The sequence below is a fragment of the Eublepharis macularius genome, chromosome 5, assembly GCF_028583425.1.
Source record: "Eublepharis macularius isolate TG4126 chromosome 5, MPM_Emac_v1.0, whole genome shotgun sequence".
Taxonomy (NCBI): Eukaryota; Metazoa; Chordata; class Lepidosauria; order Squamata; family Eublepharidae; genus Eublepharis; species Eublepharis macularius.
The window spans coordinates 86,608,289-86,624,534 of NC_072794.1; the positions used below are offsets into that span (position 1 = coordinate 86,608,289).

Genomic DNA, 16,246 nt, shown 5'->3' on the forward strand with positions numbered 1-16,246 from the left:
GCACACACCAAACAGATACTGAATGCCTAGCTTCATTATCTTGTGTCTATTGAAACAAGAGCTTTATGTTCTCCCTCTGAGGTGGAGGACATCTTGGGTGATTCCCACCATCCAATCAGGGAGGCAGGAACTAATTTTCTTTCTTTTCCTGTCTGGTGTGTGGGACACGCTCTCTTCAGTTCTGTTCCTGCCTCCAGGGAGAGCAGTCTAGAAGCAGACTGGCTCCGCTACTTTCTTATTAGGACTTCAGGCTAATTAGGGCTACAAGAATTACCCTCAGGGGAGGAGAACTCTTAGACAGGGAATACCAAATTCAGACCCAGGGAAACAAGAGTCTCTTCCTAGGGAAGGTTCCTCAGAAAAAGTCCTCCCATTTCCAAAATATTTTGGGAGACTGCTCAAGGCTGAGTGGTCTAAACCATCAGCCAATAAGCAGTTCCTTAATGTGATTTTTAAAAAAAACTGTATTTACTAACTTTCTTTGCTATGAGATGTTGCAGGCACCTGCAATCGACGCTCCAATGGCTACACTTCAGTCATCTGGGCTCCTGTCAGAGGACGGGCAAGTCAGAGACATCTTATACAAGAACAGAGAGGCCATGCTGCAGAGAGCTCACGAGGCCATGTAAGGCTACAGCCATTGCCTCCATTGCCTCCAGAGCATCAGGAGTATGAATCAGAAAACTGATCCCACTTCTTCCATACAACAGTAGATGCCCCCCTTGAAGGGGCAAACAGAATTTTAAAGGCCAGTACTTTCAAGGCAGACACCATCCTGGATGCACTTACTTTTTCTTCCAGGACTATGGTCTTGGCAGCAGTAACAAGTAGGCACCCTTGACTAAGAGCATGGCCAGCAGATTTACATTCTAAAAATATCGTTCTGGCTTACCACTTTCAGAGAGGCAAGCTATTTGGGGATGCCCTGGGAAAGATCTGGGTTGAGACCCAGGACAAAAGAAAGTGTTGCCAAAAACACTCAAACTATCTGAGAGGTGATCTCTTGGCCCTCAGCCATTTTATTCACAACACACTTTACTGAGGTCCAGAAAGGATTCCAAGCGACCCTCCTGGGGTTAATCTAGGCATTTCTTTAATAAGGGGGGGGTCCTTTCAAGAACCCACTTGTAGTATAGTGGTTAAGTAAGTGAACTGTGATGCAGTACTCTGCTGCTTCAAATCTCACTACTGCCATGAACTTACCACATGGCCTTGGGTAAACCATTCCTCTCAGTCCCAGCTCTCCAACTGTATTGTGGGGGATAATGCTTACTTTGTCCCAAGATCAAACAGACAGTTCTTCACACGTGGAAAAAGATCCAACCTTGATACCAAGCTCTCTAAGACAGGACTCACAAGCCATCCTTGTGAGAGGCCAAGTACTCCTTACCATCAAGCCTCGGTCGACGCTGGGTCATTTCTCCCCTATGTGAAATCTTAACTCAAAGTGTAATCCAACACCTTCTGGACATTCAAGCTGTGGAGCATGTTCTCCACAATGAAAGAGGACGGGGGAGTCTACTCAATCTTCTTCACAACCCCTAAAAAGAATAGGGACTGGAGGGTGTTATTAGACCTCAACTTTTTGAACAAATTTATCAAGTTGCGTCACTTCTAAATGGAGACTCTGCGCTCAGTCACAGAGGCCATTCACCCAGAAGAATATATGACATCTACAGATCTCACGGAAGCATACCTCCATGTACTGATTCTGACAGCCCATCAACAATACCTAAGATTTTGCGTGAAAAAAAAATCAGTTGGTATTTCTGAGTCATCCCTTTTGGCCTGTCCACCGTGCCCAAAGTGTTCACAATGCTCCTGATCAATGCCATCGTATGTCTCAGAGAGAGAGAGATTCATGTTCACTTGTACCAGACCATCTCCTGATGAGATCAAGTTCAAAAGAAAAATCTTACCATGACACTCAGATCACCATTCTGTTCCTACAAGCTGGAACACCAGGCTATGATCATCAAAAGAGTGTTGTCTATCCCTCACCAAAGAAAAGGTCAGGAAGACAGCTCGCTGAGACTGTCATCAGAGTGAAAATCACTTCTCATGATACTACCCAAACTGATGGATTTGCTAGTGGCCAGAATCAAGGCGATACCTTGGGGTCATCTATATGCAAGACTGCTTCAGACCTATCTCAGATCTTATTAACAACAGATCATGGAGAGGGCAGATCTTCCCATTCAGGTACCACTTCAGATCAAAAGATTCATGACCCCTCAAGAACAACAAGTATTTACAGATGCAAGCATCACAGGTTAAGCATGTCTTCTAGTAATGTTTTGGAAATGTAAGCGATTTGTCTGGCCCTGTTCCAGTTCAGCGATCATATAGTGAACTCATACATCCTGATCTGTATGGATAAGGTCGCAAACAAGACATATGTAAACTGCAGGGGGGATCCAAGACCTCAAGGCAGCACAAGGAGGTGACAAGGATACTTACCTGGGAGGAAGGTCACCTAGCCTCAGTCAGAACTGAATACATCAAAGGCATATCCAATGTCCAGGCAGACTGGCTGAGCAGGTAGACCATTCAACAAGGGGAATAGTCCCTTAAGAAAGATCTCATCTAATGGATAACATCGCACTTTGCAACACCTCTGATGGACCTATTTGCGTCCCAAAACAACCATCAACTACCAAGGTACATGACAAGGTTTGTTCCACCCACAAGCAGATGCCCTGACATCGCAGTGGCCATTAGGCCTCCTCTACACATTACCACCCTTACCAGTAATACCCAAACTCCTGAGAAGGATCAAGGAACAGGGAACAAAGTGCTAGTGATTGCCTCTTCCTGGCCCTGCAGACTGTGCTTTTCCACATTCCAACATATGGTGATATCTCCACCCCTCATCCTACTGACCTCTCCGGCCATGTTACAGCAAGAAATGATTTGACACTCTCATTTAGACTCACTCTGCTTAACTGTGTGGAAATAGAAAGGAAAATCTTCCTAAGATGGGGATATTCTGGAGAGGTGGCCGACACTCTCCTAGCATCCAGAAAACAGTTCACGGTCAGAATGTTCAATTCCTCTTGGAAAGCCCTCACTCAGTGGGGCAGGAGGAAAGCTCTGGACATTTTACACAGTCCTGACCAAACATCCATTTGAACTGGTCAAGGAAGTTCCCCTGAGAAGGCTGAGAATGAAGACCATCTTCCTTATTGTGGTCACATTTGCCAGAAGAATCTCAGACCTAAGTGCACCATCAGTCAGCCCTGAACTCTGTATCTTTCATAATGATAAGGTAATACTTTATACTGTCCCCACCTTTCTTCCAAAAGTCTATTCCAAATTCCATAGGTTGCAAGAGATAAGGCTACCACATTTCTACCTGTACCCTAAATATACTAGGAAGAGGCTCTGACACAACCTAGACGTCAGAAGGAAGCTCAAGGCCTATCTGCCCCAAACAGTGCAAATAAGAAAGTCGGACTTACTGTTCATCAATATATCTCCCCTCAATTTAGGGAAGAAAATGCCTTCAGTAGCTGTAGGTGCCATTAGCAAAACATGCACTATTAAAGCTAACAAAGCTCTCATCATAGAGGTTCCTAATGGAATAACGGCTCACTGTGTGAGGAGCGCTGCTACCAATGTAGCATTACAGAGGAACACTTCTGTAAAAGAAGTCTGCAAGCCAGCAACATGGTCATCAATCTCGACCTTGGTGAGATGCTATAAATTAAATCTATATGATTCAGTGGACACCAACAGCAGTAGAAAAGTACTGCAGCACATGATCTCAGACGAAGAACACATCCCACCCAGAAAGTGGAAACTACTTTGTCGCCCAAGATGTCGTCCATCTCAGAGGGAGAACGGACCTTTGGACACTTACTGTGAAGGGTCCTTCTCCTTTGAGGAAAGGAGGACATCTTGCCCTCCCTGGGTCTTCGTCCTCATCTACCCTGCTGCCTCATTCTTCTGCCTCCTCCGGGCTATGCTTTATTTACAGTACATGTTAATGCAATATATGTTCTTTCTCTCAGTATTGACAGTTGCTGAATGATAAATTCAATGTTACTGCTTTGTGGAGTCACCTGAACTGAAGAGAGGGTGCCCCACATGCCAGACAGGAAAAGGAATAAAATTAGTTCCTGCTTCCCTGATTGGATGGTGGGAATCACCCAAGATATCCTCCTTTCCTCAGAGGAGAAGGACCCTTCACGGTAAGTGTCCAAAGGTCCGTTTTCCATAAAACTCCTTGCAACTGAGTTTTTACAAAGATGAAATTTAAATTATGGTACTTTGTTCTAACTTTAATTAGTTCTTTTGAAAATCATAGAATATTGGGTGTGAATTATTTTTTCTGTAATCAGACTGTGCTTAAATATCTTTATAATACTCATGTTAAAGGTATAAGAATATTTAGATGAATTACATATTGTCCTATCCTGGCCTAAGATTAAATTTCTCTTCTATTCTAGGTACCTTACACAGAAAAACTTGTAAGACGAGTTCATACTTCTAATGAGACTTCATCGTCTTCTTCTTTGGCTCTGGTACGTTTGACAAGAATTGGTAATAGATATAGTTCTGACATTCGGACTATGCCAGCTCCAGTTGTCAGAGAAAGGGAAGCAGGACATGACTATATAAAGAAAAGGGAAGACACAAACAGATTATGGTTTTGCTCAGACCCTCCTGTAACGAGATCCACAACTCAGTTGTTCCCAATTGATTCAGAGTCTGCAGCATACCTGATCCACACCATTATTTTAGATTTCAGCATGGTACACTTTGTGGATTTGCAAGCTTCCTATTTATTACGTGAGGTAAGTCATCTGAATTATTGTAGCTTAGTTACACTATTAATTACTCTTATCTCCATCAGTGCAGCTCCCATGAGGCCATTATTCCATGCAGGTCCCGCAACCCTGAGAATTAACTTTCTTGGTATCAGAAAGGACTGATGGTGGAGAAGAACAACAGAAAGTAAAAACAAAAAAACTTAATGTTGTATATGATCTGATGAATTTATATAGAGTTGATTAGGCTTAGGCTGGAGTAACTCTGCATAGGATTGCACTTTAAGAACAAGTGGATCAAAATGGACTAAAAACAGCACAAAAGAGTAAGGCAAGGCAAGCACGATCGCATTAACATAAATATTTAGAAGTAATGGTTTAGATTCAAAGGATATCAAACAGATATCACTAGATTTCTATTCCTAGAAAGGGTTGCAAGCCACATTTAATATTGTCATCCATAGAGGAAAGAAAAAAATCAACTAAGCCAATAGTTAGGAGCTTGGGGGTGATCCTGGATTCCTCCTTGACAATGGAGGATCAGGTCACTGCAACTGCCAGGTCTTGTTTCTGTTATCTTCGACAGACCAGGCAGCTTGCTCCTTATCTCTCATCCTGTGACTTGACTACAGTGGTCCAAGCAATGGTCACCTCTAGGATGGACTACTGTAACGCACTCTACGCTGGGCTTTCCCTGAAACTGATCCGGCAGTTACAGCTGGTGCAGAATGCAGCGGCATGGGTCATCACCGGAACACCAATGCGCACGCATATAACGCTAGTATTGTGTCAGCTGCACTGGTTGCCGGTGGAGTACCGAATCAGGTTCAAGGTTTTGGTACTAACCTATAAAGCCCTATACGGACTGGGACTGGCATATCTGCAGTACCGCCTCTCCCCATATGAACCCCAGAGGACTCTTTGCTGTAGCGATAAGCATCTATTAAAGATTCCTGGCCCTAGGGAGGCCCGCCTGGCATCAACCAGGGCCAGGGCTTTTTCAGGCCTGGCCCCAGCCTGGTGGAATGCTCTGTCCAATGAGACCAGGGCCCGGCGAGATTTATTAGCATTTCGCCAGGCCTGTAAGACGGAGCTGTTCCGCCAGGCATATAGTTGATGCCGGGCGGTGCCCCCTAGCTGGGGGAGCACAGTATATGCCCTCCCTACTAGTGACTCCTCCATCTCTCATACATCCCTGGCAAAATACTCTGGAGATGGCTAAATAGGAGGTCGTCTGAATTATGTGCTGCTGTGTTTACATACATACATACATACACACACATATATATGTGTGTGTGTGAATATGTTTACATGTATTTTAATCTATGTATTAGGATGTTTTATGATTTTAAATTGTATATATGATGAAATACGTTTTTAAACTTGGTTGTGATCTGCCTTGAGCCTGCTGATGTGAGGAGGGCGGAATATAAATTAAATATAAATAAATAAATAAATAGTTCTCCCTCTGAGGCAGAGGACATCTTGGGTGATTCCCACCATCCAATCAGGGAGGCAGGAACTAATTTTCTTCCTCTTCCTGTCTGGCATGTGGAACACCCTCTTTTCAGTTCTGTTCCTGCCTCCAGGGAGAGCAGTCTAGTAGCAGACTAGCTCTGCTACTTTCTTAGTAGGACTTTGGTTTCACGTTCACTTTCCCATTCCTACACCTTTGCTCTTCTCTTCCTGTAATCTTTCCTTTGTCTTTCAAACTCTGTTGACTTAAAACTTTCATAGTTCCTCCCTATCTTTTTGCTGTCGTCTCCTGTCTCTTACTACTCTCCCTGGCTGACTGAGAGGATCACGGCAGCCATTTGGGGCAGCTGCCTACAAGATGGACACCAGGGATTCTGAGGACAGCTTCCTAGACAACAGAGAGGAATGCTTCCCAGTATTCACATCGAACATGATGGGGATTGATGAATCCGGTGCTTACATGCCTCCTGGCTTGTACATGCTTCCGGCAAGGAGTCGGCACCGACATGCCTCTACGGCTTGTGTGGTCTCCTGGCTACAAGTCGGCCTCAGAGCCACAGAAGAGCTTCAAAAGGCCCATCCCAATGATTGGGAGACAGAAGATTCTGTGCACTCCTGCTCTGCAGCTGGAGTCGGCGTATTACCTCAGCCCAGGCTTTTGGCAAGAAAAGATACCAGGAATCTCCTCAACTCCGGCACAACAGTGAATGCACCCATGCCAATCTCCTGGCTGGAGATTCTGAAGCAGGCTTTTCCCCTTCAGATCTAGCCCTGCCTTTACAACAGGACTCTCTCCGTCAGATGGGTAAAGTATGAAGGGCACAAACTTGCTTGTGTCTTTGAAACTTTTAACTTCCTAAGACTAACCAGGAGGGAGGAAATATATAATCTCTGCCAGGCTGAAAGCTCTGTTAATAGTGGTGTGGTGTCTACCTCCTCCTCCTTCTTCCACGGGTGAGGCTGTGGCTCAGTGGAAGAGCTTCTGCTTTGCCTGCAGAAGAATCCAGGTTTGTTCCCTGTTAACTCCAGTTAAAAAGATCAGGTAGATGATGGGGGAAAAAACCTCTTCCTGAGACCCTGGAGACCTGCTGCCAGTCTGAGTATACAACACTGACCTTGATGGACCGATGGTCTGAGTCAGAATAAGGCAGCTTGTAATGTTTAACAGACAGGGATACCCACTGAGCAGGGGGATTGCCCTCAGAGAACATCTATAATGACAAGGAGAAGGAAGAATTCCTTCAGATGTGGAGGAGGAGGAAATATCCCTGCCAGAACAGTCAGCCCAGTTGTATGAATCTGAAGTCTACCAGTATTTACTACCTAAGACATTCTCAGGCTTAGGGCTGCGGGAATTACCCTCGGGGGGTGGGGGAAGACCCTTAGACAGGGAATACCAAATCCAGACCCAGGGAAACAAGAGTCTCTTCCTAGGGAAGGTTCCTCAGAAAAGGTCCTCCTATTTCCAGAATATTTTGGGAGACAGCTCAAGGCTGAGTGGTCTAAACCATCAACCAATAAGCAACTCCCTAATGTGGTCAAAAGACTGTCCTCACTAACTTTCTTTGCTATGAGATGTTGCAGGCACCTGCAATTGACTCTCCAATGGCTACACTTCAGTCATCTGGGCTCCTGTCAGTGGACGGGCAAGGATCAGTCAGAGACATCTTATACAAGAACAGAGAGGCCATGCTGCAGAGAGCTCACGAGGCCATGTAAGGCTACAGCCATTGCCTCCATTGCCTCCAGAGCATCAGGAGTATGAATCAGAAAACTGATCCCACTTCTTCCATACAACAGTAGATGCCCCCCTTGAAGGGGCAAACAGAATTTTAAAGGCCAGTACTTTCAAGGCAGACACCATCCTGGATGCACTTACTTTTTCTTCCAGGACTATGGTCTTGGCAGCAGTAACAAGTAGGCACCCTTGACTAAGAGCATGGCCAGCAGATTTACATTCTAAAAATATCGTTCTGGCTTACCACTTTCAGAGAGGCAAGCTATTTGGGGATGCCCTGGGAAAGATCTGGGATGAGACCCAGGACAAAAGAAAGTGTTGCCAAAAACACTCAAACTATCTGAGAGGTGATCTCTTGGCCCTCAGCCATTTTATTCACAACACACTTTACTGAGGTCCAGAAAGGATTCCAAGCGACCCTCCTGGGGTTAATCTAGGCATTTCTTTAATAAGGGGGGGGGGTCCTTTCAAGAACCCACTTGTAGTATAGTGGTTAAGTAAGTGAACTGTGATGCAGTACTCTGCTGCTTCAAATCTCACTACTGCCATGAACTTACCACATGGCCTTGGGTAAACCATTCCTCTCAGTCCCAGCTCTCCAACTGTATTGTGGGGGATAATGCTTACTTTGTCCCAAGATCAAACAGACAGTTCTTCACACGTGGAAAAAGATCCAACCTTGATACCAAGCTCTCTAAGACAGGACTCACAAGCCATCCTTGTGAGAGGCCAAGTACTCCTTACCATCAAGCCTCGGTCGACGCTGGGTCATTTCTCCCCTATGTGAAATCTTAACTCAAAGTGTAATCCAACACCTTCTGGACATTCAAGCTGTGGAGCATGTTCTCCACAATGAAAGAGGACGGGGGAGTCTACTCAATCTTCTTCACAACCCCTAAAAAGAATAGGGACTGGAGGGTGTTATTAGACCTCAACTTTTTGAACAAATTTATCAAGTTGCGTCACTTCTAAATGGAGACTCTGCGCTCAGTCACAGAGGCCATTCACCCAGAAGAATATATGACATCTACAGATCTCACGGAAGCATACCTCCATGTACTGATTCTGACAGCCCATCAACAATACCTAAGATTTTGCGTGAAAAAAAAATCAGTTGGTATTTCTGAGTCATCCCTTTTGGCCTGTCCACTGTGCCCAAAGTGTTCACAGTGCTCCTGATCAACGCCATCGTATGTCTCAGAGAGAGAGAGATTCATGTTCACTTGTACCAGACCATCTCCTGATCAGATGTACCAGACCATCTCCTGATTTAAGATGTCCCACAAGTCCTCAATGAGTAGAGGAGGGCATTCTAGTGAGGTCTGCGCTTCCCCCTCTACAGATAGGACTATATAAATTAGATAGGCTTGCCATCTCTCTTGGTGGGAGGAGGCCACTAATTTCCAGTCCTTCCTGCTCTGCACTGACAGAGATATTTCCTTTTTGTTCTTATTTTTACCTCAAAAAAAAAATAGGAAGATGCCAGAATCTTCTCTCCTTTTTTAAAATTGGGAAGGGTTTTTTTAATGTTGAAATGTTATCCACTGAGCAGTCAGCTGCTCCTGTAGCCACTTCACAGTGAAGATTTATTTATTTATTTATTTATTCAATTTATATACCGCCCATCCCCAGGGGCTCTGGGCGGTGAACAGTTAAAATCGATAAAAACAAAAACTAAAATCAATATACAAATAATAAAACAAATTAACAAGGTGCAGTGGTGGGGAGAACCTTCCCCACTCCAAAGGTGGGAGGCCAACATGGCACCGCCCCCTTCAATCACCAAACGCCTGGCGGAACAGCTCTGTCTTACAGGCCCGGCGGAACAATAATATGTCCCGCTGGGCCCGGGTTTCCATTGACAGAGCGTTCCACCAGGCTGGGGCCAGGACTGAAAAGGCCCTGGTCCTGGTGAAGTGAGGCGGGCTTCCTGAGGGCCGGGGACCACAAGTAAATATTTATTCTCTGATCGGAGCGATCTCCGGGGAACATACAGGGAGAGGTGGTCCCAAAGATATGCCGGTCCCAACCCACTCAGGGCTTTAAAGGTAAGAACCAAAACTTTGAACCTGATTCGGAATTCAACCGGAAGCCAGTGCAGCTGGCGCAGGACAGGTGTGATGTGTGACTGGTAAGGTATACCAGTCAGGACCCATGCCGCCGCATTCTGGACCAGTTATAGTTTCCGGATCAGGCCCAGGGGTAGCCCAGCGTAGAGTGAGTTACAGTAATCTAGCCTGGAGGTGACCGTTGCATGGATCACTGTAGCCAGGTCCTGGGGCGTCAGGTAGGGGCAAGTTGCCTGATCTGACGAAGATGGAAAAATGCAGACTTGGCAACCGCCGTGACCTGGGCCTCCATCGATAGGGAGGCATCCAGGAGCACACCCAGACTCTTTACCACTGGCAAAGTTGCAGGGAGGGAGGAGCTGGATCCCAACATCTGGCAGCCCCCGTCCCAGCTGCAGGACCTCCGTCTTCACTGGGTTCATTTTCAGCCTGCTCTGTTTCAACCATGCCGTCACAGCCTCCAAAGCTCTGGCCAGATTGCAAATATACTGCAGCTGAGAAGTAGCTGAGGCTTCATGGAGCATGGAGAGTGCATGTACAAGAGTTAAGAAAGGTAGGGGGACACAGGTTGCACAGCAGTAGTTGTCTCCAATGTCCCTAATGTTTCATCTGGTAAATGGTTAGGCTGCATGTGTCTGCAAGATGGAAGGAAGACTTGCATGGTAGTGATGTTCATGCTCCTGCATCCTCCTGCTAACAGCTGAGCTGCAGCATTTTGCACCAATTGGAGCCTCCTAGTTTATTTAGATGGGAGACCTATGTATACAATACAGTAGTTAAGTCATAGCATGGATCCAGTTGACCAGGTCGGCCGCATTGAAGTAAGAAGCCATCTTTCAGGCTAGAGTGAGATTGTAGAAAGCACTTTTTGCGGCTGCCTTAACTTGTTGTCTAGTATTATGGGGGAGGGGAAAATCTCTTTTTATCCACTTTCTCTACCCCACGCATAATCACCAGTCATCTTTTTTCAAATTGAAAAGCCCCAGAGTCTTTAGCCTTTGCTCTCAGAAAAGGTTTTCTAATCCCTTGAACATTTTGATTTTCATCTCTTCTACTTTTCCAGCTCTTCAATATCCCTGCTGAGATGCAGCAACCAGTAGGGCATTATTCCATACAAGGGCCATGGCCTTAGTTCTTAAGAACTGGATAATTATAACACACTTTGTAAACTGCTCTGAGTGGGCGTGAAGTTGTCCTGAAGGGTGGTTTATAAATTGAATGTTATTATTATTGTTATTATTACTTCACTGAGACTGGGTAACTGGTCCAAGGTCATCAGTGAGTTGCGTGGCAAGTGGGAATTTGAACCTGAATTTGAACCAGTAAAAACACTGGTCTTAGTCCACCACTTTAACCGCTACCCCCTGAAAGCTGTCAGTATCCCATGTCAGTCTCCCATATGTTTGGAAATACTTCTACTCTCTTGTATGTAAAACTCCATCCTTGCATTTGCTTTGAACACTGCAAGGAAAAACTTAGTATAATTACTTCTTCCCAGGCTGTCGTCTTGGCTAGTGTGTGGACTCCAAGAGCCTCACAGACAGTGTGACATCCTCTGGGAGAATCAAAGCCCAGCACATTTCCCACACCCAGGGGTCATTTCATAGAAAAAGAGCTGCAGGAACTCATTACCATAACTCATTAGCATGTGCCACACCCCTTGACATTACTGGAAGTGTGTCATTGGCATAACTGATTTGCATATGCCACACCCCCTGACATCACCTATCTCGGCTGTTTTGGACCCAATCCTGGCTATTCAGGGCTGAAATTGGGGCCAAAATGGCAAAAGGGGGCTGAAAATGGCTGAAAGGGGGCCCAAAAAGGTCAGGATCAGGCTGCTGCTGAGCGGGAGAGTGATCCACCACCTGTCAGAGGCCTGATCCTGGCCATTTCGGGACCAATCCTGGCTCTTTGGGGCCTGAATCTGGCATTTGGGGCCTGAATTGGGGCGCAAAGGGCTGAAAGGGGAACAAAATGGCCAAGATCGGGCTGGAAATGGCTGGGATTCAGCTGCTGCCAGATGGGGGAGCGTTCCCCCAACTGGCAGTAGCCCACCAGGGCCATTTTGGCCCTACTTCGGGACAAAACCGCCCGATCCAGGCTGAAATGGGCCCAAAATGGCTCAAAATAGCCATTTTGGGCACGTTTTGGCTTGGATTGGCCCCAAAATGGCTCAGATCTGGTCAATGCCAGGCAGGAGAGGGGTCCCCAGCCCGGGGTCCCCAGCCCAGCACTGACCCAATCCAGGCGGTTTTGGCCCCAATCCCAGTGGAAACGAGACCCGATCTGGGCCGTTTCGTCGTGATCCAGGCTAAAACTGGCCCCAAATGGCTGAAACTGGCCCGTTTGGGCCCAGATCAGGGACGAAACGGCGAGGATCAGGTCGGTGTCAGGCGGGAGAGGTTTCCCCCGCCCGGCACCTATCTGATCCCTTCCGTTCCAGCCCCATTTCTGGCAGAAATGGGCCCAAAGTGGCCTTTTTGGGTACCCTACATCCCCCCCCCCACTCACACACAAAACTCACAACACATCTTGGAAGGGGCTAGTTCGTCTCAAAATCAAGTACCCTCTTTCAGTCTTCATTTACACTGGTGATATTGCCATTTTACCCACTACTTGGGGATCCTAATCAGGTGGGGTACCCCCTCCCCCATAAACACTGACTGGATCATCTGACTGGAATCTGTGCTCATTTGTGCCCCACTGACACGGAGAGTTAGGAACAGGTCATGTTAAAGAGAAATATATGTCACCTTCACCTGCATCCAGTTCTAGGGGGATAACTTATATGTATACATTGAATGTTCACGGACTTGACCTGCCACTGAACCATTCCTAAAACTGGCTGTTTCCCAGCCACATTTCTTGTGAGAAGAAAGCCAAGCCTTCAACGAGCAGCTGCTCTGCTCACTGGGCTCCAGGCTGTGTCTATTGACAAGGAGGGCAGAGAGATTTTTATTTCCAATTCCAGCTATTGCCTTTCACAGGGATCTCCCGCAAGACTCCGCCTACTTGTCCCCTATATGCCTTAAGGAAAGGATTTAAAGCTAGAAACAACGTTTTGCTCTTTGGTTTCCTAGACAGTTCAATCCTGGCCTGAGTGTTCTGTTAACAATTTGGAACCTCAGGGATTCTACCTAACCTTGCCCGGAGAGGGAACTTTCTCCATCTCTCAAAATCCTAGAACTCTGGGCCAGTGAAATTGATGGGCAGCAGATTCATAACAAACATCATTTTGAGCATCTTCACACAATACATAATTTGCTTGGGGAGCTGTCTGCCACAGGATGCAAGGATGCTCAGAGTGCTTTAAAAAAAGATTAGTGACATTTGTGGAGAAAAGGTCAATTTATGGCTATGAGTTGCTGTGGGCCTTCTGGGGCACTCACTCAGTCACTGAGAGACAGATTGCTGGTCCAGCCAGGCCACTGGTCTGATCCAGAAGTCTGATCCGTGTTCCCACAAAAAGTACATGCAGTGGAGCTGGAGAACAGTTTGAACATTGAGTGGGGGGTGGCAGAGCTGCTGTGAGGTTTCTGTCTGGGGAGCAACTCTTCGGATGCTGGAACCATGCCCCCTTGGGACTATTACAGCCTGCATGTGCACACACTCTGTCTCCATCCTGCACATTCTCAGACAAGCAAGGGACCACCAAGGCCCCACAGGAGGATTTCTTGTCCCAAAGGAAACCAGCCGAGCAGAGGGGAGCACAAAACACTACTAGGGCACAACCACCTGACAGAGTGGCTGTTTTGGGACTGCACAATTCATCCTCAATACTGAAATAAAAAATCGTAGTCACTGTTAAGCATGAATTGTCTTTCTCCTTCCCATATATCTGATGATGATTTCTTTCACTCAGATTTCTTTCAGCTGGATAAAATGGATACTGCTCAGGATTTGGAGACTGAATTTATTGGTTGGGAGGGAAGCATAAAGAAAAGGCCATCTACAGATGGGAATACACTTTCCCCCTTGTTTGTTCCGAACAAGGGCATTCAGTTTTGAGTAGAGCAGCACAGCCTGTTCCATCAACAGTGCGGTGGAGTAGTTAGAGTATCAGACTAGGATCTGGGTGACCCAGGTTCAAATCTTCACTCTGCCATGGAAACTCACTGGATGATCACTACTGCTCCTAGGGAAAGACAATATTTGGGTAGGCAACATGACCAAGAAAGGCTCTCCTCCAACCATACAATCAAAATAGCTCAGCTTGATTTTTTCACATGGGTAGTACCACGAACGGATACATTAGCTTCAGCAATGAAAGCCGAATGTGCTATGTACTTCAACAGGGAAGGTCTTGGACATCTTTCTAGAGGGGATGCATTCCTTCATTAATGTACCAGTCTGCTAATCTACCTCTTCTCACTGATTCGACTTTTTTGTTGGGTCTTTATGAAGATAACCGCTAAGGCAGTAGTTCGTTTGTTTGTTTAAAATATTTATATTCCTGCATTTCTCCTGAACATTTCAGTAGTCGCCATACTGATCTCCCCTTTCTGACCAAGGCACAGTGGTTTATCAAACATTCATATATTTCACTTGATAGTATGACATATCAAACCATAGATGTCCACAGTGCCAAAGGAGATGGATTGTTGGCTGTGAAAGCTAATATTTACTTGCACCCCTGGAGGATACTGCCTGGGAAGAAAAAAAATGCTATGTTCAAGATTGTATGGGAAGCCATTTCTTGAGAGTTCAGGCTTCATTGCTGAGAGAAATTCTGCCCCCTTGAGAAGCCTCTTCACCTCTTACTGGCAGCAAGCTACTTTCGCTTCTGTCCTTGAGATAAGATAAGCTGTTCTAGATGGTGTCAAGTCAAGCCTCCACAGATTGACTTTTCTGTGTGAGTTAATTGGTAACCAAATTTGCACCTGTGGATTTGGGTCGTGCCAAGAGCTGCAGACTTGACACACTTCCCTTTTGCACTAGACACCTATTTCTCAGGTGATGTTGGCAAGTTGTGACCGGATTGGCTGTCAGGCCTGAGCTACACTGGCCTCAACTAGCATAAATTGGCTACTAAAAACATGGAGTCAGCTTGTGGTAGGTGTCAGTAACAGACAACTGCCCTTGCCCCTTTGTTCTGCTTCTGGCTTGTTTTGTGAGAGGGACTGAGGCTCCCAACTTCGAGACTGCTGCTTGATTTTGTGGATTGACCACAGACTGATTTCTACATCTGTAAAACCAACTTGCTTTGCCTCCTAAGGAATTACTGTGGTATGTAGTGCCAACAGCTATAGTTTTTTTTTGTTCTCACATTTTGTCTTGTGCTTTGTGATAACCTTGCACTCTGATTAATAAACAATTGTATTTTTACCCTGTGTGGGTTATTGTGACTCTGAAGCCTCAAAGCTATAAAATCTTTGTTGAACTCACCCTGTGTGTGCGTGAGAACCACCTACCATGACAGTACTTTGTGTTAAGACCTCTGCTTGCAAATCACCCTTGCAAGGCAGACTTCTGTTTGGTTAATTCCCTAATAGGCTCTGGAGCTTTGCTCCCTGACTCCTCAGCCTTGAGATAGATAGGGGAGTTTGTGGCAGCCTACCTAGGCAAGAGTGAGATTTTCTCTTCTTGCCCGTTTTGTAATTTGTGTGCTGTTTGAAAAAGGCTTTCCAGGCTTCCCCTTAGCTGGGTCGGGGCAGAGGGGCTTGGAGCCCTTGACTCTGCCTATTTCACTAGAAGGCTGAAATTTCTGCTGTTCTTATACTTGTATATTTTGAAATCCACACTGAATCTCAGTGAGAAAGGCAGGTTATGATGAATAAGTAAATAAATTTTTAAAACGTCCTATTGTAAGAGATCTCTGGAGTAGCCATTTGGGTCTCTGTCTCTTCTTTTTTTGAACTTCTGTGGACACGTATATCTAATACAGATTTAAGAGGTGGTTATTCCAACATATTCTTTCCCTGTAGTCTTTGGCAACAGGATTTGGTCCCAAAATTTGGATACTGTTTTAACATACATCCCCAGGATACCTGCTCCACCAGCAGAGAAAAGGACATTCATCACACTCTGAATGTGTCTTCTCATCTGTGGACTGAAGGTGTCCTGCCCCACCTGACTGTTTCACTGTTCACAGGTAGGATCAGGTAGTTAGCCTCTGGCTCCCAAGCCTCAATAGGCATAGCTTGAACCCTCAGCACTCCTCTCTTTTTCTTCTCTTTTGAAGGAAACCT

The 16,246-nt window shown here is 45.8% G+C and overlaps 1 protein-coding gene across 1 annotated transcript in view; it reads left to right on the plus strand.

The window, feature by feature from the left end:
• SLC26A8 (solute carrier family 26 member 8) overlaps positions 1-16,246 on the plus strand; it is an 88,035-nt gene that overhangs the window by 66,517 nt on the left and 5,272 nt on the right. Inside the window, exon 16 of the mRNA XM_054980395.1 lies at positions 4,452-4,799. Within this exon, the coding sequence (XP_054836370.1) occupies positions 4,452-4,799 (348 nt within the window). The remainder of the gene's footprint in view (positions 1-4,451; positions 4,800-16,246) is intronic.